This window comes from Gastrolobium bilobum, unplaced genomic scaffold (assembly GCF_033153095.1).
Source record: "Gastrolobium bilobum isolate Gb01-03AN ecotype WA unplaced genomic scaffold, APGP_CSIRO_Gbil_v1 utg38240, whole genome shotgun sequence".
NCBI classification, from domain to species: Eukaryota; Viridiplantae; Streptophyta; class Magnoliopsida; order Fabales; family Fabaceae; genus Gastrolobium; species Gastrolobium bilobum.
In genome coordinates, this window is record NW_026896106.1 from 88,802 (window position 1) to 115,874 (window position 27,073).

At 34.5% G+C, this 27,073-nt stretch overlaps 4 protein-coding genes across 7 annotated transcripts; 2 read left to right on the top strand and 2 right to left on the bottom strand.

Annotated features, from left to right (window-relative positions):
• Positions 1-1,970: 1,970 nt before the first annotated feature.
• On the bottom strand, positions 1,971-4,012 carry LOC133297815 (protein WHAT'S THIS FACTOR 1 homolog, chloroplastic). The gene has a single exon (XM_061497023.1). It carries the CDS (start codon positions 3,858-3,860, stop codon positions 2,304-2,306), a length of 1,557 nt encoding a protein of 518 aa, XP_061353007.1. The 5' UTR covers positions 3,861-4,012; the 3' UTR covers positions 1,971-2,303.
• A 443-nt stretch (positions 4,013-4,455) lies between these two features.
• LOC133297808 (uncharacterized) lies at positions 4,456-11,616 on the top strand. 4 transcript variants are annotated; one of them, XM_061497015.1, is made up of 10 exons: positions 4,459-4,942; positions 5,105-5,178; positions 6,047-6,127; positions 6,783-6,867; positions 7,328-7,425; positions 8,095-8,182; positions 9,042-9,396; positions 9,757-9,981; positions 10,172-10,195; positions 11,439-11,455. In XM_061497015.1, the coding sequence occupies exons 1-9, from the start codon at positions 4,685-4,687 to the stop codon at positions 10,177-10,179; spliced, it is 1,272 nt and encodes a 423-aa protein (XP_061352999.1). In that variant the 5' UTR covers positions 4,459-4,684; the 3' UTR covers positions 10,180-10,195; positions 11,439-11,455. The 4 variants fall into 4 exon arrangements, with proteins under 4 accessions (XP_061352996.1, XP_061352999.1, XP_061352997.1 ...); XM_061497012.1 differs by lacking the exon at positions 10,172-10,195 and having other exon boundaries at positions 4,456-4,942; positions 11,429-11,586; XM_061497013.1 differs by lacking the exon at positions 10,172-10,195 and having other exon boundaries at positions 11,439-11,616.
• A 53-nt stretch (positions 11,617-11,669) lies between these two features.
• On the top strand, positions 11,670-16,176 carry LOC133297810 (rhodanese-like domain-containing protein 4, chloroplastic). The gene is made up of 8 exons (XM_061497016.1): positions 11,670-12,313; positions 12,847-12,949; positions 13,057-13,143; positions 13,817-13,891; positions 14,007-14,081; positions 14,946-15,026; positions 15,163-15,411; positions 15,806-16,176. The coding sequence occupies exons 1-8, from the start codon at positions 11,670-11,672 to the stop codon at positions 15,851-15,853; spliced, it is 1,362 nt and encodes a 453-aa protein (XP_061353000.1). The 3' UTR covers positions 15,854-16,176.
• Positions 16,177-20,001: 3,825 nt separating this feature from the next.
• LOC133297807 (endoribonuclease Dicer homolog 2-like) lies at positions 20,002-21,177 on the bottom strand. Its single transcript, XM_061497011.1, has 4 exons — positions 21,148-21,177; positions 20,696-20,952; positions 20,199-20,602; positions 20,002-20,116 (listed from the first exon to the last, which is right to left on the bottom strand). The coding sequence occupies exons 1-4, from the start codon at positions 21,164-21,166 to the stop codon at positions 20,002-20,004; spliced, it is 795 nt and encodes a 264-aa protein (XP_061352995.1). The 5' UTR covers positions 21,167-21,177.
• Between the last annotated feature and the right edge of the window lie 5,896 nt (positions 21,178-27,073).

The window sequence follows — 27,073 nt, forward strand, 5'->3', positions numbered from 1 at the left end:
CTTTTTACTTCCAAGTGTCGAGGCATTGAGGGTGCTTTCGAACCTAATACTATTTCTTTTCCTCATACCGAAGATAAGGGCAACTCCTAAAAAAACAGGGGTGTTAAATCATTTCATAGGGTGTGTGGGTGTTTTCAGTGTTCCAGATTTAGTGATAGATGATGTCGCTGTTTAGTAACTTAGCACAGCATTTTTCTTCTCCGATAGCTTTTGGAACGCTTAGTGGTGGCGCTGAGCAATACTAGTGGTTATGCTGCTTCGAATAATATCTCTGGTCCAACATTTTTATACCCGGAGATTAGCAGAAAACAAGATTGCAAACTGTGTTGATTTGCCTGCCAATAACCACTAGCTAGCAATCTGATCAGAGCATATGGAACTGAGAAGAAAATGCTGTAGGGTTAACCTGTTTCTTAGTTCTTACTACCAACGATCGTTATTGGAGCGCTTTCATAATATGGTGGAAACGAGCATCATCTCTGAGGAAAATCTCGCGACTACGAGCCAAAGAAATGTATTTTACTGCTGTATGACAGTCATTTCTTAACCACCCTGGTAGGTGCTCCATTTTTTTACTTTCATCGGTCTATATGTTATGGCCAGCTTCTCAGTATGACTGAGCAGAGCCATCTCCTTCTATGTTCTGATAGACGCAATTGATGTCAAGTATATTACACAGCTTTCGTTTTTCGGAAGTTATTTGATATAACTCAAAATATATGTTCCCTTTATCTGCGTGTAGTTTACCATCTATGGAGTGACGAGTGAGTGGTCTGCTCAACTCGTATCCATTCCAGACATGTGGGGGCTGAACAGTCATCGAGTCTTTTAAGGCGCGTGGAATATGTATCATTCATCAACACATAATTAGCAGAATTATATGGGTCCAAATTTGAATTATAGAGTTGGGTTTAACATTTTCTGCTTGCATTTGGCTGAAAAACTGTAGGGCATCCTTGAAGTTCTTGAACAGCCTGATATCCATGAAACCATTAGGAGTTAATCCCGAACTCTTGATCCCATAAATCCCAGCCATAACTTTACTCACTTTGGCTACTGATTGAATAACCTGAAAACAGCCTGATTATGTTTCAGCATCATGAAATAGGCTCTTGAAAGAATACCATGATATCTGTGAATTCCATGCACATATTTTTGTTCTTCGTATAATGAAACACCATTTGAGCTCTTTCTAAGCAATTATTCTTGATATACATATTCCAGAACTAAACCTACGTAAACAATTATGCTGGTGTCTCGAATTCAATAACTTATGCTACGAAGGTCAGACCAAAGACGCGAAAACAAAGCACATTTCCAGATTCATGAGAAAATACATTGAGGCTCTCAGTCCAAAAAGATGAAGATAATAGCTAATTGCATACAAAATTTAATAGAACACGAGAATGTCATCATTCAAATAATACATTTGAGACCGATAGAAGGCATGAAAGGAGACTGATATGAACTTAAATTAACTATTGCGCAAAATGAATGTATGAATTCCTTGCAGCAAAGATGCCTCAGGCTAGGGAAAAAACCAAAACAAGGACCCAGTATCTCTCCAAAATGACACAGGAAAGGAAAGAGAAATATATGATTTGTCTCCGTATCTTCCATTTACGCTAAACTTTCTCAAACACACAGAAATATCGAAAAGGAAAAAGTCGTCTTGTTTCAGATGCTACGAAAGTGGGGAGTGAGATCACTCCAACCAGAGACACCTTAAATCGAGAAGAAAAATGTACAAAATAAGATCATCTTGCACAAACAAACAAATTACTTTATATTTTCAATGTATCCAATATTTGTAATGGAATCAATTGTCAATCTGAAAAATGGGTTAAAGGCTAATAGACTTCACCACTAAACATGCAAATTTTTATAGCATGATGTTCACTATGTATATATTTTAACGATGAGAAATCAATAGAAAGAATTAAAATGCAGCAACGGATATCATTCTGTTGAACCTTTTCATTCATTCCATTTAGTACTCCAAATAAAAGTTTTAAAGATAATACTACTTACTTAAGAAGCATCAATCTATTATACAGTGAGCAGGATGCAGACAGTCATTTACATCCGTTGGACATTCAGATTTGGTTACAGAGCAAATTCAGGAACTGTGGATGCTAAATGAAGAATGCTCATTTTAGTAAGATAACATATATTCTTCCAAGGTAGTGAAGTCAAAACTCATTGCTTAAAGCAACCATTACAAATCAGCCAGTCCAAAATAAAATTTGAAGCCAAATGCTCTCCTGCATGAAAAATTCCAAGCTTCAGAGCTCCTGTGAAGATTACCATCGTTCTCTGGGACGACCATCAGGGAATACAGGATGAAGAACCATTTCGTCATTCTGTCTTGAGTCTTCAACTTGTTTAATTGTCTTTCCTTGTTCAATCTCCAATATTCCAGCATCCTCATCAAAATCTGGTGGTGTATCATCATCATCTTCATCACTCCAGTCGTCCTCATCATCGTCATCCTTGACTTCAAATCCATGGTCATTCATAAAATCATCAACATCTAACCATTTTTCTTCCTCTTCACCGCTTTCATCTTCTCTGCTATCATTATTCTCTTGCATGCCACCAACTCTTCTGCGAGCAGCTCCCTTGGGAAACCGCGGAACATTAACCAGAGAACGAAGCTTTTCCTTTATAAGTAATAAACGGTCCTTCTCTACCAACTGAGAATCTCGATAAGCTTCCCTCAGAAACACAGAATCCCTATCTCCTTTGAGAGAGACATAAAACATATCAGGATGCCTTATCAGCATCCCCCTCACCTGCTGAGAGAATCTGAATTCCTCTCGAAAATGAGTAAGGTGATCAATGAGAGTTCGCTTCTCAAGAGTGAGACTCAAAATCTCATGAACAACTCCACAAGCATGCTTCTCTTTCTCCCTCGTTCCTGACCTTAGCCCTGAGAAATCCGAGTATGGCGATATGTAAGGCAAGTCTCTGAATTGACTTATCCTCCTCATCTCACCCTTAGAAAGATTAAGACCCTTTGGAAGCTTTACTCTTTTGAATTTGGGAGCCCTGTCTATGATTAAATTCTGTTCTTCAAGTTCTCTAATCCGATTTTCCTCTTCAGATAGCTCTGCTGCAGATACAGCAAGCTCAGGATCCCAATGTGTTAACTCAATTGCAGGGCCTCGTTCAGTTGCAACAACCTTGAAGTATTGAGGGTACCTATGACAAACGGTGTCACGAAATTCATGTGGGAGTCCCAAATCATTCCTTAGATGTGCTATTTTTTCCAACAATATCCGCTTTTCGAGTGACATCATCAACAATTTCCTAAGCTTGACAGCAACCAAATCTTCCATTTCATTCCTAACCCTCAATTCCTCAAGATAAAGCCTTTCAGCTTCTGGGGTCATTTTGAATTTAAGAGAGTAAACCCCCTCTTCAATAATCTGAAAAACCGCAGGAAATTTCCTCAACAGAGCAATAAATCGCCTCCTTCTCTCCAGACCCAATTCTCTTCTAAACTTACCAAGCTGCTTAAGCGACATAAGCCGGTCTGGTTGACTCACTAGAATCTTCCTTACCTTGAGAACAAATTTGAGCTTCTTGTCCCTCTGTATCACATTATCAAATGAATGCTCTTTCCTTCTCTTCACCGCTGCTCTAATGGGCCAAAATCGAAATGGGGCATGAGCATCCACATTTCCCTTTGGCCGTGACACAACCAAACTCAAATTCCTCCCCAAAAATTGAGACTTTTGGAGGGAGCAATGAGGTTTGACAGAAAGCTTTGGTTTTTCAAGGAAAGGAAGTTTATTTGAGATGAAGAATGGTAAAGGCGAAGATGAAGAAGAAGAAAGCAACAGTTTAGGCTCCATTTATTAAGGTTCTTCAAATAGACCCAAGAGGATAAAAGTAAAACAGAGCAAAGAAGAGAAGAAACTCACCAATCAGAACTAGTTGTGATGCTAAAGCTCTTGCCTTTGATATAATTTTGGTTTATCTGCAACTGCAATTCTGCAAACCCCAAAACCCTCACACAAGATATATTATTCTTCGCAAGTGTTGTTCGCATTTAAGGGGATAAGGCCTTCCACTACGACGTCGTGTCCAGAGTTCCTTTTGGTCCTCGACAAATAACAAATATCATGGCTCCATTTTAATTTATTATATAAAAAAATTAATTTGTGTTCATTCTAAAATTTAAAATAAATTCAGTAAATTAAAATCGTCGTCTTTCTAAAATTCAAAAAAATCCATCGGATTAGTTCTTCAGAACCTCAAAAAAAATACTTACATTAATCTATTTTGAATTTCGGAATATCACAAATTAACTTTAAAACCAGTAATATTTGAAAATTTATTTTATTTTTTTTAGGAGATTACTTATCTCATTTAGTATGAAAGAAATTTTCTCATGTTAAGAGATAAATAAAGTAGGTTCCATTAATTTTTAGAAAATAAAAGAGACACATTTTTTTCAAGAAAAAATGACACTAAAGATCCATCTTATGTAACATAAGAGTATAACTTTTTTTTTTTTTTTTAACAGAAGACCTAGTGAATGTCAACATGGAACACAGAGCAGCTTGTACACGTGGCATGAGGCAACACGTGTACTCACGCCAGTGCCATCAAATATCTCGGGGAGCATTACGCTGTCGTTTTAGCTACTGGGAACCCTAGTGATCGCTCCGTGGACATGGCGAAGAAGCGAGATCACCGACCCGGCTCGAGTTCCGGTCGCCGGGAAAACCGAGTCCAATCATCTTCTGGTCGAAATGAACCGGCTGACTCAGCTTCGGTTCGCAGAAAACTCGTTCCCTTCTTCGTCGTGTCGTCCGTCATTGCCGTCGTGGCATACTGGTTGAGACAATCTTCTCCTCCGCAATATAAGGAATCGTATGTGTATCAAAGAGGCCTTGTCACAGCCGATGCCAATTACCAAGATGTACTCACTGTAAGTACTGCCAAAACGATTCTACTGTTTGGTTGCGATGTGGAATTTTCTGTGTTTTATTTGATTTGTGTGTGTGTGTGTGTGTGTGTGTAAGTTTATAGTACCGTAGAGAGTATAAGTTTTGATTGTAGTATCTAATGTTGTAAGTTTATAATGAATCAGGAGAATTCAAGAGTATCAGAAAATACCTCTCAGCGCCATTATACTTATCCTGTGCTTGGCTACATTACTCCCTGGTATGCATTTTTTTTTAAATGTATATTGATATTAACATTTTCTTAGATGAATCACGAATATGCTGCTTGACATGCAATATTTGTGCATAATAATAGTATGTGTTATTTTTGTACTAGTGGCAACTGCAATGCAGGTGTACTCAGATTTGAAATTTTATTTTAACACATGATTGCATAATAATTTACTCCTAATTTTAAATTTGAGCATCAACTGACTCAAAAATCTTAATTTGCAAACAAAATAATTTTTAATAAGTTCTTTAAGTAGAGAGTTAGTGAGGTAAATGAAGGGAGTCGAGACTTGAGAGAGAGTTGAATAGTTTTGGTTGCGGTGGTAAGTTAATGATTTTTAATTTTTTTAATTTTAATTTAAGTGAGAGATCATTAGGAGTATTAGCTTTATACATTAGCATAGATGATCCGGACATGTTTTCCTATGATATAGTTCATTAGTCTGTGTGATTCTTAAGATCGTAACTCTTTATTTGATTTTAGCTGGTTGAAACAAAGAAGTATGGTATGTAATAGTTACACCCTACCCTTAACACTTTTTAAATCTTGTTGAAATATTTCTTGTCACAATTTGAAAATTATGGCTTTGATTCTTACAGTATCATGATTTTTCTTCCTTTCTCTTGGTTCTTTTTTTTTCCCGGATACAAAGTACAAACCGCTTCATTTCATCTACTATCTGTTCTGGGTGCTAACTTGTAACATCTTCAGAGTTGTATTGCTTTATGTTTATAATGAAAATTCAATTTTCTTATCTATCGGGGTGAGATCTATTCCTTTATGTGTTATTATTCCTGTTAAAGACATTTTTGTGTTTACAATTTATATACATCTTCAAAGATGTTAATTATTGCAGGAACTCTCGGGGTTATGAAATGGCAAAAAGGTTCAACTCAAAGTTTACCCATTTATCACCCGTCTGGTATGATTTAAAGAGGTATGTACCTCCGTCCTAAGTGACTTAATGAAGAAATAGAGTACAATGGATCCTCTCATGTTAAAATTTCAAGTGACATTGTCAAGTGAATTTTTTTTGTCTTTTGCTCTGTTCATAAATGTTAAATAGGTGGAACTCTGGTTACCAAAAAAAAAAAAAGGTGGAACTCTATCAAAATTTGTAAATGTTAATGAAGAGAGAGATAGATACAAATTTTCATGACAAGTTCACGTGAAATTTTAACATGAGCGGATCTATTCCTGAAATAAAGGGGTGGGGTTGTTAAGAACTATCCCATTCCTAACCCTCCATGTGCCTGTTCGTCAGAGCTTTCAAATGTATTTTGCAAGCATCCAAAATTTTCTATTAGCTTTAGATTGTGATTCCTGAAGTTTTCCTTGTTATGTAGCCTTCTTTTTCATGACACATTATGATCTGGGATGCCTCTCTTTGAGAAATAGGATATCCAGGGTTGATTTGAACTAACATCACAGCCTTAAGGGTCATCAAAATACTTTTTGTCCTCATGTATGTTTATAATTTATGCACCGCACTGAATTTCTAGTGAATACTCAATCATAAATCGTAGGGGTTGTTATTTATTAGTTTTTATTATAGTGCTTTATGGTTTTGCTTCATCAGTTGTTATTACCAGTCAACAGACTAGCTTAGTTCTAGAGGGGAGACATAATGCTGACAAAGGATGGATCTCAGAGCTTAAAAAGACAGGAGAAGCTTTGGTACAATGAATAAGTTATCTACTTTTAAACTTATTTTCATCTCATCAATGACAAGTTAAATGCTGCTTTTATCCAAAAAGTTTTTTGTGCATATCTTATTTTCATTTCGAAAGCTATATACTTGATGACATTCTTAATTTTGGATTTGTAAACTAGAAAAATAGAGCTAAATTGGGAAGTTCTGTATGGGCTTTCTAATGGGAGTGACACTGGGTTGCTTTCAGGTTGTTGCCTATTTTACCCCTCATACCAATTACCAAGTAGAAGCCTCCAGACCAGTCTGTTTTGGGCCTTGGACTGGCTACAAATGTTACCTTCCAATTTCCCAATGGCTAATCTTATTTTGTGATATCATTAACTTGTGGGACCTACACTTGATTAATTGTCCTGGTATTATTGTTGTTCTTTTCTTTGTATCTGGCCTTATTGATCCATCCATTTTTTTTTCCATTGCATGTAGATCTTGCCTAGAGTTGTTCTGGAAGCATCACCAGCAGAGCTGCTGAGAACGAAGAAACAAAGGAGCAAAGCTATTGACCTTATAGTAACAGAGTGCAAGTAAGCCTCTGGTTATTTTTCTCGGTACATCTTTTAGGCAATGGCACTGTGGGAACAGATTTATTTCCTTTATGCTAGAAAGACATTTAGTTTTTGCTTATATAAGCTTCTCTTGGTCACTAATTTAGCTATTCAGTATTTGATTATCATCTGCTGCAGTAATGAATGATTGGATTTGTCTCTCGGTGCCTGCTGCAAATGACATACTACAATGTGCACATCATCATCTAATTCTTGAAGAGGGGAAATTATTCATGTGAAAATCACTTAAAGGGAATTCTTGATAAAAAACATTTCTAGTTTAGGAACAAGTCAACTAACCACTCGATTGGTTAATGATGTTCAACAAGTGGTTATTATGTAACCATTGAGTGATTAGTTGTTCTTTAACCAGAAATAGTTCTCCCATAATTCCTTTTTTGTATTTTTCCCATTATTTAATTTATCTGAACATGGTTTATGTTATATTAATGCTTCCTTTACCCAGCCAAAGGCCTTGGGGTAGAGAAGTTCTTCCGCTATACCAAGCCCATTACCTACATACTGCATGGATATCAGAAGTTATTTATGGAAGCAAATTTTTGGATCTTCATGAAGCAATTTTTTTCTTGATGCATTCTCTCTGTTGTGCTATGATTTGCTTTTCATGTGAATATTCTTCTTTTGTAGGGAAATGGGATATGATGGTATTGTCTTAGAATCTTGGTCAAGGTGGGCAGCTTACGGCATTTTGCTTGATCTAAGCATGCGGAATTTGGTGAGCATCTGTTCCTTTTAGTCTTTTCAGATACCTTTTATACCGCAAAGCTATAATAACAAACTCTGCCTGGAATGCATGTACTAATCTGTTAAGTCTTCTTCCAAGCTCTTATTTTTTAGTGTTTACTTGGTCGGGGCAGTCATTGAATGGTTATATCACGATTGCTGATACTTTATATGTAGTGATTTCTGAGTGATGTCCTATGTAGCATTGATATTGACACGTGACACTATACGATACGACACGACACCCCGACACGTTAATTCTAAAAAATATTAGATTTCGACACGTTAGGACACGTTTTGATATTAAATAATATTTTTAATTTATGTAGTGTATATTATATTTAATATTTAATAATTTAACAAAAAAATGAAACTAAACTTATAATATTCATCAATTTTGCAAAGGAACATAAGATATCCCAAATATTTATATTAAACTCAATAAAATGATAATCGAAATTCAACGAATCTAATAGTTGAAACTAAAAATTCAACGCAACGCAATCTTTGAACTTTTTTTTGAATTTCTATAACATGTGTTAGAGTGTCGGGAAGTGTCGGACACGACACGTCAGAGTTTTTGAAGTCTCGGTGCTTCATAGGTGATGTCTGAGGTTCCCTTCCAATGTGGAATATAGACCAAATAACTATGTTCTCTGCAATTTGACATGCACCGTTACAATTTTTCCACCTTCATCTATAAGATAGTTGTCTTATTATGTGATAATTCCATGTAAACATTGCCACAGGAAAAAAAGAAAATTGTAAATTCATTCATCATTTTTCCTGTAAGACAAAGTATTTGTGCACTATAGTAGTTGATGTGGTGCTTTCTTCTTTTGCAAGCGCAGGCACTGCAGTTTGTAAAACAGCTTGGAGATGCACTGCATTCTATAAGCTCAGCGAAAAATAGTGGGCAACAGCTGCAGTTGGTGTATGTTATAGGTCCACCATCTTCTGAGAAGCTGCAAGAGCATGACTTTGGTCCAAAAGATCTTGAGACTTTAAGTGAATCCGTGGATGGATTCTCATTAATGACATATGACTTCTCTAATCCTCATAACCCTGGTCCTAATGCACCTTTGAAATGGATTCAAATTATTCTGGAGCTGCTTCTTGGTACCTCTGGCAATAGAGCCCAAAGTCTTGCCCCCAAGATACTTCTTGGGATCAACTTCTATGGAAACGACTTCTCTCTTTCAAAGGGTAATTCCTTCTTTTGTTATCTTACTTTAATTTCACAATGGCATCATGTATATATATTGGTACTAGACCCTGCATGGGCTAAGGAAGGCCCCAATACTAGAGTGGTGTCTAAGGAACTCCTACTGAAGGTCCTAGGAAGGGAGAAGGGGAACGGGAAAGGGATGTTTCATTGGAGCGTTCCAGCTAGCCGACAATTATAATATTTCTAACTTTATTGCTTGAGTGGAACATGAGCACCTTGTTGAGCAATTTTGATATTTTGAGATCATCTTTGAAGACTCTTTCTTTCCTTCTTGGTTTTGCTGGCGTATTGCCATGTAAAAGCATTTTTATTTTACATATTGAAATTTGAAAGTGCAGATTCAGGTGGCGGAGCTATTATTGGAAGGGATTACCTGGCACTTTTGGAGAAGCACAGGCCAGAACTACAGTGGGATAAGAATAGTGGGGAGCATTTTTTCTTTTACACTGATGACAAGGAGATCAGGCATGCGGTCTTCTATCCATCTTTAAAGTCAATTTCTTTGCGGTTAGAGGAAGCCCGTTCATGGGGATGTGGCATCTCGATCTGGGAAATTGGTCAAGGTTTGGATTATTTTTTTGACCTTCTATGAAAGTCAGTGTGTGTACTGCTTTTATACCCCCATGTTCATGTTTATTCATACCTTTACTCATCCTGTATTCAGTATAATTTAATGGACTTGGTTAACATGGGATTCTTTTTTGTTATGGTCTAGCTTAAGCAATGCTCAGTTAGTACAGTTACAACTTACAGTGATATGATGTCAGAACAAAAGGGGTAGGTGCTGTAGGGAGGTGGATAGAACGAAATGCAATTCCATGTCCTAAAGGAAAGAATTATCCAATCAACTTTGCTCATGACAATTATATTATTTGAGTTTGAACGTTAACAGACGATTTTGTAATTCCGCTATAAATCTTTGTTAAAACATGATGCCCTACTTTTAAAATGGGAAAAGCTTGTCTAGTGTCGGGTAATCTTTTTAAAAATTATCTAGTCATGTAGTCAAAAGATTCTTTTGGAGTGAAATTAATCTCATTCCCCACATTGGTCTCGGACTTCATTTGTAATTTAAAAAAAAAAAGGAATTTTTTTTGTATTAGCGGTGAAAAATGGATATTTAATCAACAAAAACATCATTAAAAAAAAGGGTATTTGGATAATTATCAAATATGCAAAATTTTACAAGTCATTTATATATATATATATATATATATATATATATATATATATATATATATATATAAGAAAAAAAGTGATGCTATGTAAATTCAAACGAAATTGTGAGTAAATCTACAAGCTTATGCATGTAATCCTTTAAATATTTATGAATAAAATATTATAAAATCAAATTTTTTTTTAGAAAATTAACAAGAATGACGGCTCACAGTACAAAATTAGTAAGAATGAGCAATTATTCTGAATGGCCAGTCGACCATTTCAAATGGTCATTGCTATTACGTTACTACTCACTGATTTTTCAATAAAAAAAGAATAAAGATTAGAGAGTAAATCGATGTAGAAAACTTGTGCGCTCGAGCATCCTATAGCTCATCCTAAAACGACCATTTGTTAGGTACACTGTACTAGTTTAGAAATTGGCTATATTCCCAATTTTTTTTTTTAGTTGTCAACTATTTGGAATTGTACTGGACTCTTCCAAGTATTACTTTTTTTTTTTTTTTTGGTATAATTCCAAGTATTACTTCATTACATACATTGTACTTCCGAGCATTGTTTGTAGACTGGGCTAGACAGTTTAAAGGGTGTAATTACGAATGAAACTTAATCAGTTATAGTTATTATCATAATTGAAATGATGATTATATCATTTTATATTTGTCAAAATCAATGAAAACTCAATCAAAGAAATGGAGTACGCTTGAACCATTTGCAGTGTCGAACTTTACGTGCTTACAAGTTCTATTTACCAACTATTTAGTATTGTACTACGCTCTCCCATGTCGTACTTGGTTGCATACATCATAGTAGTTTGTCAACATTTCTCAGACGTTTCTAGGCCACACAATAGTAGACGAGGAAGACAATGGCTAATTGCTTTACTACCTCCACTCAAAGGACACCCACTGAATCGTACCAACACAGTCTTAGCCTTTTCTTCACTCTCCACAGTCCACATGGATACAAAACCAGCATCAACACTTTGATTCTCATGGTACTTCACACACTTCTACCTCTTCCACTGATTAACTGAGTGCCACAGAGAGTCAGTGTGATATAGAATTATGCAATGGAGACCCTCAATGCAGCTGGCTTGACCCCATTATCAGTGCTTTCTGATAGAAGAATAGAACCCCGAAAATTCCTATCACTGCCTACAAATTCCACAAGCAAAGTCTCCAATTTTTCTAGTCTTGGCAACAAGAAACCAGCTCTGCTAGAGTGTTTATCAAAAGGTTTACGTGGGGGTCTATTTCTTGCAGCTTCAGTTGTCAATAATGGACTTTCTAGAGCTCTAACGTATGAGGAGGCATTGGGGCAATCTGTGAGTGCTCCTAGTTCTGGGGACTTCGATGCAAATGTGTTTATAGATAGTGTTATCAGTTTTGGAACAGAGAACCCAGCTATTATAGCCGGAGGAGTAGCTATTTTGGCTGTGCCACTGGTTTTGTCTCAGTTTCTGAAGAAGCCTAAGCCATGGGGAGTTGAGTCAGCCAAAAATGCATATGCAAAACTGGGTTCTGATAAGAATGCTCAGTTGCTTGATATAAGAGCACCTGTAGAATTTAGGCAAGTGGGTACCCCTGATGTTGGAGGTTTGAGGAAGAAGCCAGTGTCAATCACTTACAAGGGTGATGATAAGCCAAGGTTCCTGCAGAGACTTTCTTTGAAGTTCAAGGAACCAGAGAATACCACATTGTTCATTCTGGACAAGTGAGTAGAGTTCATGGCGATTTTATTTGTTGTTTTTCTTTGTTTGTCATTAAGATCCATACCATATGGCGTTCACTCATTTCATTTTGGCTATTAATGGTGAAATAAAAAAAAAAGTTTTCAAGAATGCTTATTGACATTGAAAGGCTAATATGACACTTAGCATGCATTCAAATTACCAACGCCCTTGATAAATTAAGGGCTGGATATAAGTCTTTCCACTAGGAAAATTAGAAGAAGAAAAAAGAAAGAAAGATGAACTTCAACGAAAATTTTGTGTGCTCTTCTTAATAAAATAAAAATAACATTTATCTCTATGGAAAAAAAAAAGTTATAGAATCTGTGTTGAATGTGACCTTTCATGTTACAGAGTCACCTCTCTGAGAATATTAACATTACAACCCCAGCCTCCAACTGTAGTCTACATCGGCATTTTAGGAACTTAAGTTAATTATTTTGTTGTTTCTTCTTTTACTTCACAAAAAAAGTACTTGAAGTTGAAGCTGATTGAGTAAACTTGTGATGGAAGCCAGATTTGATAAGAACTCCGAACTGGTTGCAGAGTTGGTCACCATTAATGGATTTAAGGCTGCTTATGCAATTAAGGATGGTGCAGAAGGACCACGAGGATGGATGGTATTTATTGTCCCTTGATTTTTTTCGTTTCATGTTTATAATATTTTAATTTAAAATATTAATTTTATCTGTTTACCTATTTTCTGACCCGGACTGGAATTCTGCAGAATAGTGGGCTTCCCTGGACACCACCAAGGAAAGCATTGAGTTTGGATTTTGGCAATTTGACAGATGCTATCTCTGGCACAATAGGAGTATGTATCTCAGATTTATCTAATAATAATTGTAATTTTGAGTGCTGATGCACACGCATAACATTACTATTAGTTTTCAGATTAATACGGCATATGCTTTCTGTTAACTTAGACCACAGTAGACACACTTAAATTGTTTAATAGAGAAACTAAAAGTTAGCTTATTCAAATTGAGAATGTAAGCTAGCAAGAAAGGGAACAGACTAAAGAGAAACTATAATGGACTTGACAATATATGATGCTGTCTTAGATGGTACTCTTTACATTATATAAACCAAGAACTCCATTATGTACATATTATCTAAATTCTTATGCATAATGCTCACAGATGTATAAATGTTATACTATATTCTTCTGAATTCTGGATAACGAAGTATTTGTTTCCTCAATGTGAATATGGGTTGTAGCCTCCTGGTTGGGTTATTGAACTTTATTAACATATAAAAATATTACTTGGCTTATTGGATAATGGGACAAAGATATCCTATGGAAATCTTTCTGATTCCTGTTCTCTGATTATGTAATTGAAATTTTTGAAAAAAATTAATTAATTTACGAGATATTTTTTGGGTATGTAAAAGCAAAATGCATTTTCTTTAAAATGATAGCTATTGTTCATGTTCTTAATTTTTAACATTTCTGTGAATTTCTAATTAATGGATGTGTCTTATAGGAGACCTCTGATGGCTTGGCTATTACTCTTGGGATTGCTGCGGCTATTGGACTCGGTGTATTAGCTATTTCTGAGGTTGATCCGATGAGTTATTTACTTGTTATTTTTCTTTCTTTTTCATCAAGCAAAAATACATTATGACCTGACTACACTGATAAAAAATTACTTTTTGATGGTGTTAATCTGTTAGATAGAAACAATTCTCCAACTTTTAGGATCAGTTGCACTTATTCAGTTTGCAGGCCAGAAGCTTCTATTTGCTGAGGTGAGTATGTTTTCTTCCACATGGATGCATTTTGAGTATGTTTTCTTCCACATGGATGCATTTCCATTCACATTATTTAATTATCATTGATCTCATTTAATAATAAATCTTTTCTGCTGGCCACCATGTTGGCTTTATGTCTCTGCGTCACCCTTAGGATTCGTTGTGCATTAACATTCTGGCCCATGGCCCCTGTAATGGATGCAGCCCCTTAACCTATATACTGTTAAGAAAAACTTAAAGAGGCAGTAAAATTGCACCCCTTGTACTGTTGCATATTTGTGCATTGATTTTTTAAGTCCTCATACTGTTGGGTTTACTGAGAAAAGTAAATATCAGATATCTGTAACTATGCAAGAGAGAGAGAGAGAGAGAGAGAGAAGGAGAACAATGCATGTTTAATATTGTAAAACCATTCAGTCTCCCTCTATGGTTGAGAAGAAGAATGTTTAGGGTCGTGGTAGTCCAGCAATTTCAACCTGTTGCCAGTCACAATATGATCCAATGCACAAGGTTGCTAAATAAAATTGTGTGATCGGCATAATCTAGATTTTTGGTCATGAAAAAGAGAGATCTGTTTGGATATTCAGGTGGTCCAACGGATGTTTGACAATAGTTAATCCTCATTATTGACTGTTGTGAACACATGGTATTTCCATAGATGGTGTATTTTTTCTGTACTCTCATGTTCCATGTTTTTATTAAGTGCATATATTATTATATCAATGATAGTTAAGCAGTAAAACTCATGCATTTGTACTTTATGGCTTTTATTGATGATTGAGGGTGGTCATTGCATCATGATTAAGACAGTTCCATTAGTTATTTGTTTTTCTTTCCTTTTTTTTTTTAACGTTGTGGTAGGACCGAAAGCAAACACTACAGCAAGTTGATGAGTTCTTGAACACCAAGGTTGCCCCTAAAGATCTTGTCGATGAAATAAAGGTATTTATGATGTGATCATTCTGGCATATGTATTGAATCAACAACGTAATTTAGCTATTTCATAATAATTGCCTAAAGTGGTACTCCTTTTTCTCCCCTTCATATTCTGCTGTTCTTGCATGGCTGGGAACATTAGCAAATTGGAAAGGCTCTTCTACCAAGCTCCACAAATAATAAGGCTCTTCCCGCCCCAATAGATAAAAGCCCAGAGCCTGCTACAGCAGATTGGACTGTACAGAAAGCAGAAGCTACTCCTGATTCCATCTCCAAGTTCAAAGTAGATGCTGTAACAGGACCTGCTCCTGAAATAAATTCGGTACCAAACACTGAAGTTATGGCAGAATCACTTCCGGGGTTATTAAAACCACTTTCACCATACCCATACGTAATGTCTCAACTTCCTTGCTCCATAAAATTTTCATTTCCTGAGCTGATTAGATATGTTTATGTTGGTCAATTTTCTTTGCACTTATCTTTCCATATATTTTTTTGTTCCATCCTAATTATGACTACATAAAATTGAATCTTGTTATTCGATCACATGACATTAATTGTATTTTAATTGTCAAATACCAACTTACTTTGTTAATTACACATAACCCTCTTACCGAGGACCCTCTGCCCCAAGAAAAGGTTTGAATAATTAAGAAATTAGGGGATTTTTTCATTGATAAGTGATTTTATCAAGATCATTTTATGCTTTATATTGTACGCTCCTTAACATATGCTTATCATCCTTAATATCCATCTGTGTTTCCCTTTTTCTTCTTGCTTTGCAGTATTCAGATTTCAAGCCTCCTACATCTCCCACCCCTGCACAGCCCTAGAGTTTTGCTTGTGTTAGACCTTGAAGAGAATTCTATAGTATGTAAATCTTTTCTGCATAATTTCCAGCAATCTGTACTATCTATGATCTTTTCACATAAAAGTCTTCAACTTATCTAACATCTTAGGTTGAAGACAAGATCCGTGTCACTAGCTGTATAATATACAATCTGTTATGAATACCCTCCACTTGATGCTACTTGATACACTTTTGTAATTGATGGATATCTTGTTGGGTTGATTTGCATATTAGTTATGTTGGGATTTAGTATAATATCACATCTTTCAGTTTTGGAGTGAGTAAATAAGATTTTATATATGCAATTATGTGGTTTGATGACCTACCGCTTAAATTATTATCATTTTTCTCCCCTTTTCCCATATAACATAAATGCATAGAAAGGTTCTTTAAGAATACATACTATGAAAATATTTGTCTGTTGTTCAGGAATCTATCTTGTTTCGGTCCTCAAAAACACATTGACTGCAGTATTAGCATCATCATCATATTAGCACATTATATCATGAGCACAAGCCCTAATATGTTCACGCCACCATATTAGCATTATATGGATGTATAACATCTATTAGCCAAGAGATTTGACCAAATTTGCAATTACTGGCAAAAGATTTAAACACTTACAATACTTTCAAAAAAATCATTTGGGTATTACATGATAAATTATTTCATTTACAAACCAACAAAACAAAAAGACTACAGAAAGTAAAGGGAATAAAAATCGCTTGTTCATTGATAATTTTAAACTGGTTACCTTCAAAAGTTTTAAAACTTCCTTGGAGGCTACCTTTTGAGCTGTGAACTTATTAGAAGCTTTTGCAGTATGCTTGAAAATGATCCCGTTAGCTTCCACCTCTATTGTAACTGAAGTTACATCCATGTCAAGGGACTCCACATTATCTTTCCTTTTATATTGTTCTCTTTGGCATAGTTCTTTTAACTCCCTCACAGGATGTTTCTTTAATGTTTCGGGTGTAACCAGGGGTTCCAATAGAGGCCTTATGCTTTGGAAAACAACTTTCTTGTTCCCTGAATCAATAAAAATCGCTCCTGCTATAGATTCTATAACATCTGCAAGTACCTGTCAGAAATAGAATAACATCTAATAAAAAAAACATTAAAAATTTAGTAAGTGTAGGTTCCTTCCATTGTAACCTCTAAAGACTATGTTTCCATCAAACTATAATAATGAAGAGATTCACAAATATGGCAGTGATATGTCTGGGACAAGTCATGTACTCAAATCTGAATAATAACAGCTGACCTCACAAAAATATGTTTCCAACTCCCATCCGAAAATAGATTTTAAAGATAACTTGTTAACACCATTCAATGTGGCTGCAATCTGCTTTTCTACGCCTGGGTCACAGAGTATGTGTTCGTGCAACTTGGCTTTAATGGTTGAAAGTGCGTAACACTCATTATTCACAGAAATAGACCTCATGTCAGTCAAAAATTCTGATGACAACTTGTCATCAGGATATTCATTGTAAAAATGCATTGTGATGACATAGTCCAGCACTGCATCGCCAAGAAACTCTAGTCTCTGCAGGGCAAGTAAGAGTTTTTCATTCCGAAATTGTAAATAACAAATACACAAGTATAACTGAAAATTATAATTACTATAACCTACTTTTTATGTTACATCATGGCTTTCAAAGTGATAGAATAGCAAAATTGTATGCTGGCATGGACTTCATTATTACTAAGTATATGTACCTGATAATTATAACATGTTGGAATTTCTGGCCGCTTGTAAGAACCATGGGTCAGGGCTTCTACTAAAAGGGAAGGGTCTTGGAATGAGTAGTTTAATAAGGACTCTAGAAGGTTAACTTTTACAAGCTTCTCCGGGGCAAAGCTAGGGTGGCTCTTATATGGTATAATGTTAGTGTCAACCTTGATGCCAATCCAATTCATAAAGGATATAGCAGCTTCTTCATCTCCGGTGCTAATGAAGGCACCAATTAGTGCCTCAACAACATCAGCAACAACCTTGGATTTTATTTCTCTTGTACCACAAACATATACTCTTGTTCTACTAGAAATAAACTCTTCTTTTAGCGAGAGACTTTTTGACTTATCGCCAGGTATTATCCACTTTTGTGGATCAAAAGCCCCTTTTTGGATGAAACCCTACAACATGAAAAAGTTTCCATTTGAATAAAAATGTTAAATCACTACTACAAAATTAAACCAGGAATAGTTTCAATGTGATATTTTAAGAACCAAGAAAGCTAGTAATTCAGATGATTTTAACAATATGTAATAGCCCTGAACTGTAGCTAGGCTAAGCAATTTGATCTTGTTCTCTTGCCATACACTTCAGAATTTGTAGAGTTTGGCATAGGGGAAAATCACTTGAGGCACATTTTCAAGGGTAATTTAGTTGATTTCTTTTGATATAGTCTAAATTAAATGATAATACATGGATAAAGAAAGCCAATATAATTTTTTGAACAAGAAAAAATATTAGTATTCAACACTCAGTACATAAAAGCAGGGTTGTACAAGATAATGAGGCAGAAATATTGCACTCAGTCAATTCCTAACAGAAGCAACTAAAATTAAATTATTTATTGCTTTTTGTTAGCAGATCAGAAAATGTATCTTTCATTTCAAAATAAAATAGATTGGGAAGTGAACCATCCATGTTAAATACGCAGAACACAGATAAAGGACCCAGAATTGAAACAAAACACTATAAGTAATTAATACCAAGCTCATAAAATGTAACAACAAATATTAAGAAAAAACAAAAAATAATACCGGAAGTCTGCGGCTGCAACCATACTCAAACAAGGCAACATTGGAAATCATCTTCTCCCTCTCTTTTGTAAGAGTACCCTCCCTATGATTTTGATTGGTCTTGAAAAGCTGTTGACTAGCTGCGTACTTTAGAAAAGAATCTCCAAGTGTCTCTAAGGAATCATAATCGTAGGCTTCTTGACATTCCTTTGTAGTAATTGCTTGCATTACCTACAATGAACTATTCAGATACTTGTACCCAAATAAAATAAAATAAAAAAATAGAAGTTGAAACAACAAAAATTAATAAAAAAATTTAAGTTCTATTATCAAGCGATAATGCATGAAAGAAGATTGCAGTAACAACTAAAGCATTTATTAGAGTATATTAAATGTACCTTATTATGATCTTTAATACATTCGATAACAAAATCCATATAAATACTTATATATATAAAAAGAGAACAACTCACTTGGTATTTAATAGTATGTATTCCTTCAAAATTTATACGGCGCATAAGTCTTTTTTAAGATTAACAATAGTGATCTGGTCAATCTATACACTATTTTGGTTAAGGATGGGATGGGAAGGGGAAGAATCAGTTCTTGTACCTTGTTTACCCAAAGTGCCCTGCTTCCGTATTAAGTTAATCATTTTTTCTTTTTGTAATTATACATCTAGGAAAATAGATATCACAATAAAAATGTTCGTTTTCTAGCTTTTTGGTGGGGGCTTCAAAATTGAGTCTAGGACAATTATTTCCCACTTTAACATTGGACGACTATACTATCAACTGAGACATGAAATTGTCTATTTTAGATGAACACGAAAATCAATATAAACTGTCAGTCAGCATTATCTAATGATAAGCTTTTCTCATGAAGAAAAAGCATACCTTGTAGATTGGGATATCGTTTTGCGTGCAATGATCCAATAGCATCTTTTTTAAGTTGAAAGCAACAAGCAAGGATTGAAGCCGATGCATGATTGATGGAATAAATGAAAACGAGTATATAGTACTGACTGATATTGGTGACATTATTATAGAGCAAATTTCCGGGGGCAATTCAACAGAGGACTTGCTTGGTCCTAAAATTGCAACACCAACACCAACAACAGAAATCAGTCAGGTTACATTATATTGATAATGAATTCAGTCAAATGGCACTAAAATAGCTTCAATATTAATGATGAGCAAGTGTTGTGACAACTTAAGCTACTTAAAATGGAACCACACCAATACATCGTTAGTGAACTTCATCTATCTGCGTGTCCCAAAAACAATACAGAGGGCGTTTTGATTCAAATATTGAAAACCGTTCAAACGAAACAAGCATCCTTAAATGCAATAATAGGAAAAGAAGATATGAGCAACCAAGGTATTAACTTAAACCTTTCTCCTTCTTTATTCTGTGCCGCAGAAGGTAATTGTTCACTTTGAAAACACTTCTTCCTTGAAGTAAATGTTGATCTTCAAATTGCAATTCAATCCCGTGTCTGAAATTTTGAAACAAGGCTCAAACGGGTGACATGTAAGACTAATACACACCAGTAGTAGTAGCTACAAAAATTTACTTACTTGTTTTTGAAGTAATCTTTGTAAGTAGTAGCTCTCTTACCTCTTAGGTGAGGTAGACGTGAGTTTCCATTCAATTTCATTTCACCAGTAATGATATAAATAAAACCATTATGAGGAGTGGAGACCACACAATTTTTAAGTTTGCAAGAGCAAACCAAACCATTTTTTGTCCACACATCATGAGCATGACCCTTACACTCACACTTGCTTTCAGATGAAAAAGGAAAAGAAAAAATAGCCTTCCAATCAACAAGTGAATTTGTAGCAGTGGCTGGGAGCAGAAGATAATCAATCTCAGGATTATCTCCCAAACTAAACTCATCTGAAACATTGGTTATTTTATTCTTGTCACAATCCAGAAGGATCCTAAAGAGGGTGGTCTGAAATCTTCTACATTTTTGAACCTGTAAAATAAAAATATACAAATACATATAACATTACATTGAATCTTCTTTGACACCAGCTAGCTACCATGAAAAAAGTGCTTGCAAGCATACCTCATCTGGGCTAAGATGAATAGTTTCCACATGTCTGAGGTTTACTGACATGTTCCCCCTGTCAACACACATATCAAATGATGTGCTTGTGATTTCTGAGTCAAGTTCACTCCTCATTGCAAGAACAATGTCATTAACCGATATGTCATAGTTGAAATCCAGACTCAACTCTATCAAATAGCAATAGTATGTTACATTGCAAGTATTTGATGAATAACTGACCAGTTCGGATGGTACATAACTGGGTTGCTCATTCCCTGCACAAGGCAATTAGAGTTGTCAAAACAACAATAAAAAAATATTACATAAATAAATAAAAGAGGGCATAAGAGAATCAGATCAAGTTTCAATCAAAATGGTTTCATCAACCATAATTTAATTGCCGAGGATCCTCAGAAGGCTAAGAAATTACAGAAATGGAAAAGAAAGGTATATTAATGTTATGAAGTTACCAAAGTCTTCCATGTCCATTACAATATCAAGAAAAGGTTTTGCGGTTTTCTTTGATTATCTCCTAGTTAGTTTCCAACCTATAGCAACGGGAAGTTCCACAGAGAACTGAAAAGGCAGAGTAAAGAAGGGGAATGATTGGATATTGCATCTCCTTTTTGGAGCCTTAAGCTACGAGTCGCTTAATTACCAAGAACTTTGTTGTACAACCCACAACTTTATTAAGCCATTAGATTCTCTTTGTTTCCTTTTCTTTTTCTTTTCTTTTTTTTGATACATTCTCTGTTTCTTTATTTAGCTTGACCATTCAGTAAAATAATAATTTAGCCCCTATCAAAATAGATTGTTATTTTTATTTATTTGGTTAAATCCTTCATTGTTTAAAACATTAAAAATGGTAGCTAATTAATTGTTCGTCTATTTGGTGAATCAAAATTTCACGGAACTGCTTTTTGCAAATCATTTGGGAGTGTGGTTTTGAGTATTGGCACTGTATATTGACACCTAAACAGACCCACTCCTCTCGGATTTCAGCGTGGAACTGTATATTGGCACTTCAAATGGTTATTGACACCAGCATTGCAAAATATTTTCGATTTACTCAACATTCGTATATTTTTTACGTGTTGTTAGTAAGGAGGAAACTTTTGATACCACAGTCGGACGTGCGACTGCGACTTCCATTCAAATTTCGCATTCTTTATTTATTTTTGATTGGTGTTTTTCACTAAAAAAATAATACCACGCTTGTACCATAAAAATTTCCGTTAGTAAGGCTTTTTTATTTTATTTTTTTCTGTTTTAGAATGAACCAATCATCGTGGAAGAATGATACAGTACTTTAGAATTAACAACTGAGAATGTAACGTACTCTTGTTTTTTTTTTTTTATATCAATCTTAATTATCTTTTTGAGATAAATTGATCCGATATTTCTATAAGCTTCAAGTTGACTACGGTACTAATTCTAAATTGGAAAGTCTTTTGTCCCTCTACAAAAAGCTATATTTGATAGGAATCGAATCCTGTAACATCTCAGGCGCTGACGAGGGCATGAAGTGATCGCTGATACGAAAGGACATGATGCAAAAGGACATAGATAAGGAGCGGCTCCTGGCAGGCTTCCAGTGGCGGGATACATGAATGAATCGAATCGACACTTGAAAGAGAGGAATTTCAAAGACTATGCAGGTATGAAACTGCATAGTTGAGGATAGCTTATAAGAATTAATTAGTACTACCTATATTAACTAGATGCATCTACTTTTTGGTAGTCCGGAACGGAAAAACTCTATAGTTAAGCATACTTAACTTGCAATAATTCTGAAATGAACGACCTTCTGAGAAATTTTTTCAAAAAATATGCAAGTGAAGACAAAATATACTAAAAAATCTTGTATTAATATGTGAGAATAGTTATTCGGGCAGTTTATATTTACAAATTTTTTTGTTTATAAACTCTTACAAATTATACTATATTCTCCCGAGAAAACATAGTATAATTTATAAAATAATTTTAAAAAAAATTATAAACGAATCATTCTCCTCATTATTCATACTTAAAGCAGCCAGGCGTTACAAATCTAAATTTTTTCCTCACTCTAATCAGCATGTATTGTCAGCTGAGTGACATCTATTGATGATTGTTGTCCTTTAGGATTCCCGTAACATGTTATGAATTTCCCTATCATTTATTGTGAGACACATGGGTATGAAAAATTGAAAATTCAAACTTATAGGACAACGATAAGGACATGGCCAAAAATTTGATTCTTTCATGTCTACCTCATCACACTATCTTGAAATTTTCAACACATTGAACTGGTTTCTATTTTAACAGTTTTCAAAGTTTCCAGAGTCCTACCAGTTCACTTTCTGAACCATTAACACTGCACTTAATTAACAAAGAAGAAAGAACGCGCTAAAAGGAGGTTAAAAGTCAGATAAGAAGATATTAACGAAGAATCATGAAGCACGCGGATAAAAAATTTCAGAGAACTACCCCAACGCATCTTTTGGTTTTATGATGAATTTATGAGGACTAGAATAGGCACTACCTAGTGTACCTAGACAGACCCGCCAACCAATTCCAGTGTTCCTCACCTCCATAATTTTCCACAAAATATCCTTGTAGTTTCATGGAAAATTTATAGCCCTTGTTCTTTGTTGTTACTACTCTATGTCAATAGGATTGGTTCACTGGTCAATTTTTCACTCATTAGAATCCATGACTTTAAGTTCCGTGTGTGATGTGTAAGCATGTTTTGTAATTAGGTGTGATATTTATTTATACTTTTTTATCTTATATTTGTTTATCAGAAAAACATTTCTGCATTTGCATATAAAGGTAAGTTATCTGCATTTATTTCCAAAACGATATTATTTTGGGATTGATAGATTAAAAAATTTAATTATAAAGACAATAATAACCCTAAAATAAATTAAAATTACAAAAACACCATGATTTTCACCCCAAAATGACATCGTATTAGGCTTGCTGCATATAACTTATTTGCAGTAACCGCAGAAAAAGCAAACTCTTTATTTATATTCTTATTTAGTTTTAGGGAAATGTTTTTTTTATGTTGTTGTAGGTAGTTATCTTATGTTAGTGAAACAAAATTATAAGAGGGAATCACAAATAATTGGAGAACAAAAAATAAATGTGGGACCCACCTTTGTTATGTGTCTGTAGGAATTTGATTTATTTAATGTTGAAGAGATAAATATAACCCTTAATTTTATATGTTAAGAAAAAGTAACACACATTTATTTCTTGTAACTTTATATTTAATGTTAAATTAAGCTAGGATTTTAGTATTTTTTTTAATAATTTGTTGCAGTTATTTAATAGACGTAAATAAACACCTTTTTTCTCTCAAATAAATATCTTTTAAAGTCATTTTATATCTCTTTAAGTAATTTAATACATAAAAATATTTCTTTTATGTGATTTGAACAAAATTATTTTTCTTAAAATGATAATATGAATTAATATATTTAAACATAACTAACATGTATTGCGTGCCACCAAATGGTGGTAGCTCAGTTAGTGTATGAGAGCTGAGCAGTGGATAAGAAAGAGTGTTCGATCCTTGCATGTAGGGGTGTTAACGGACCAAGCTGGGTTGGGCTTTGGTCTTAAAAGGCTAAGACTGTGTTTAAATGTGTCAACCTGTTACTTGTTATTAATATAATTATCGGCAAGTGACATGACTTATTTACAAAAAAATAAAAGTCTAGTTTAGCCTATTAAAAAAAATAGTGGTAGCTCAGTTAGTGTATGAGAACTGAGAAGTGGATAAGGAAGGGTGTTCGATCCTTGCATGTAGGGGTGTTAACGGGCCAAGCCGGGTTGGGCTTTGGTCTTAAAAGGCTAAGACTGTGTTTAAATGTGTCAACCTGTTACTTGTTATTAATATAATTATTGGCATGTGGCATGACTTATTTACAAAAAATAAAAATCTAGTTTAGCCTATTAGCCTATTAAAAAAATAAGATAACAAAAATTTATCCAAACAGAATATACAATCAATAGGGTTAATAATTTCACAAAGATTCATAAATTCAATGTATTTCCAAACGGCATAATATAGAACAAAATCATTCAAAAAAATTATTTAACTAATAAAATAGGGTGAAATGGTTTGAAGAGAGAAAGAGCATTATGAGTAGTATAAAAAATATAAAATAAAAATAAAAGTTAGTATACTAGGCTAGCCCAAGAGGCTCTAAGGCGAATTTTTGAATTGGAGCCTAAGGTCATCTTATTAGGGCCCGTTTGGATGAGTTTTTTTTCTCCAAAAGCTATTTTTTTCTTGAAAAAAAGCACTTCTTATTTTTAGTTCGTTTGGATGGGGCTACTACATATGTGAAAACTTGTAACGGAACATCAAGTTTTTTTCTATCACGGTAGGTGTACACCAAAGGTCGACTCTGAGTCCTTATCTCTTTGCTTTAGTTATGGATGAACTAACAAAAGATATTCAAGAGAGGGTGCCATGATGTATGCTTTTTGCAGATGATATTGTGCTTATCGATGAGAGCAAATACGATGTTAATAGAAAACTTGAATTATGGAGAATCATGTTAGAATCTAAAGGATTCACATTAAGTCGGAGCAAGACTGAGTATCTGAAGTATGAGTTTTCTCTGGTAAGAGATGTAGACCAAGATCTCGTGCATCTAAGTGGTCAAGAGGTACCCAAGAAAGATGCTTTTAAATATCTGGACTCCATTTTGCAAAAAAGTGGAGAGATTGATGAGGATGTAAATCATAGAATCATAGCAGGCTGAATGAAATGGCGTAGTGCATCTGGGTTTTTGTGTGATCGCAAAATTCACCCTAAGTTAAAAGGAAAATTCTATAGAACAGCAGTAAGACCTGCAATGCTATATGAAGCTGAATGTTGGCCAGCACATAGGCAACATGAGCATAAAATGGGAGTAGCAGAGATGAGGATGTTAAGGTGGATGTGTGGTTATACGAGAATGGATAAGATAAGAAATGAAGATATTCGACGAAAGGTAAGAGTACTTTCGGTGGATGAGAAGATGAGAGAACATAGATTGAGGTGGTTTGGGCACGTAATGAGAAGGCCTATGGATGCTCCCGTAAGAACAGAAGTTTGTTACCAAGAGCTCAACACAAAAAAAGGTTGAGGTAGACCAAAACTTACTTGGGGAAGATAGTAAAACAAGATTTAATAGAGTGAGATATAAATTGGCGGACGATGTGCCTTAGAATGGAATGGAGAAAAGCTATAAATAAGCATGATGGAGGATTAGACCCGTTGTTATTCATATGTTCCAAATGGTCCATTTTTAGTCTTTTTCTCCTTCATTTTCCCCTCTTATTCTTTTCCCTTTCTTTTTCTTTTTACTTTTATATATATATATATATATATATATATATATATATGGGCTTATTGTTTCTCAAGCTGCTTGAGATAATTTTATCTTCGGCTAGTAAATTATAGCCATACAAAGATGGATCAATGGTGATAAAGGAAGAGAGAGAAAAAGAGAATCATAACCATTTAAAGGTGAATCAATTAATATAAAGAAATAAATAAATAAAACGACGTAGTTTTGGGGTAGTCGAAGATAAACTTATCTCAAGCTACTTAAAATATGTTTTTCCCTATATATGTATATATATATATATATATATATATTTACTATTCTATTTATTTATTTTTACTTTTACTTTTCTTTTTCTTTTTGCAACCCTTTTGTACTTTTTATTTGGGTTCATCTACCACTGACCCCAATTAATTTGGTATAAAGGTGTTGTTGATGTTGATGATGTTGAATGTCTGTTTTTAAAAAAAGCATAAGTTACCAAAAAAGCCAAAAACTTACTTTTTTCAGAAGTTAAAAATGTTAACTTCTAAAAATAGCAAAAATCAAAAGTCAAATATTTTTTTCAAGAACTAAATATTTTTATAAAAATACAAATAGCTTTAACTTTTGTCAAAAGGACTTCTAAAATAAGGGAAAGATAAAAGTTAATTTTTTATAAGGTCAAACAAATGGGCTCTTAAGCGAGTTTTTATACAAGTTCAAGTCTGGTTCTAACAACTAATTTTAAACATGTAAGCTAATGCCTTCATGGCTACACGAGCTGGGCCAAAGACCTCTGATTCGTTTAGCACCCCCTACCACGTTTATGATGAGCTTAAAATCTTTATTCCTGATCTGCTCAACACTCTAAATTAGTCTCATAATCACTTCAAAAAATTGAAGCTTATGAGGATAACAAGAGAAGCTACCCACTTCAAAAAAATAATTAAAATATGTTTCGGGAAAAAAAAAATCTTCCATGTTTATCTTTTTAAGGAATAATTTTTGGTACGTACTTAATTGGATATATATATTTTTTTTAAAAAGATATTTTTCAGCGTATTGGAAAAAAATTCAAACATGG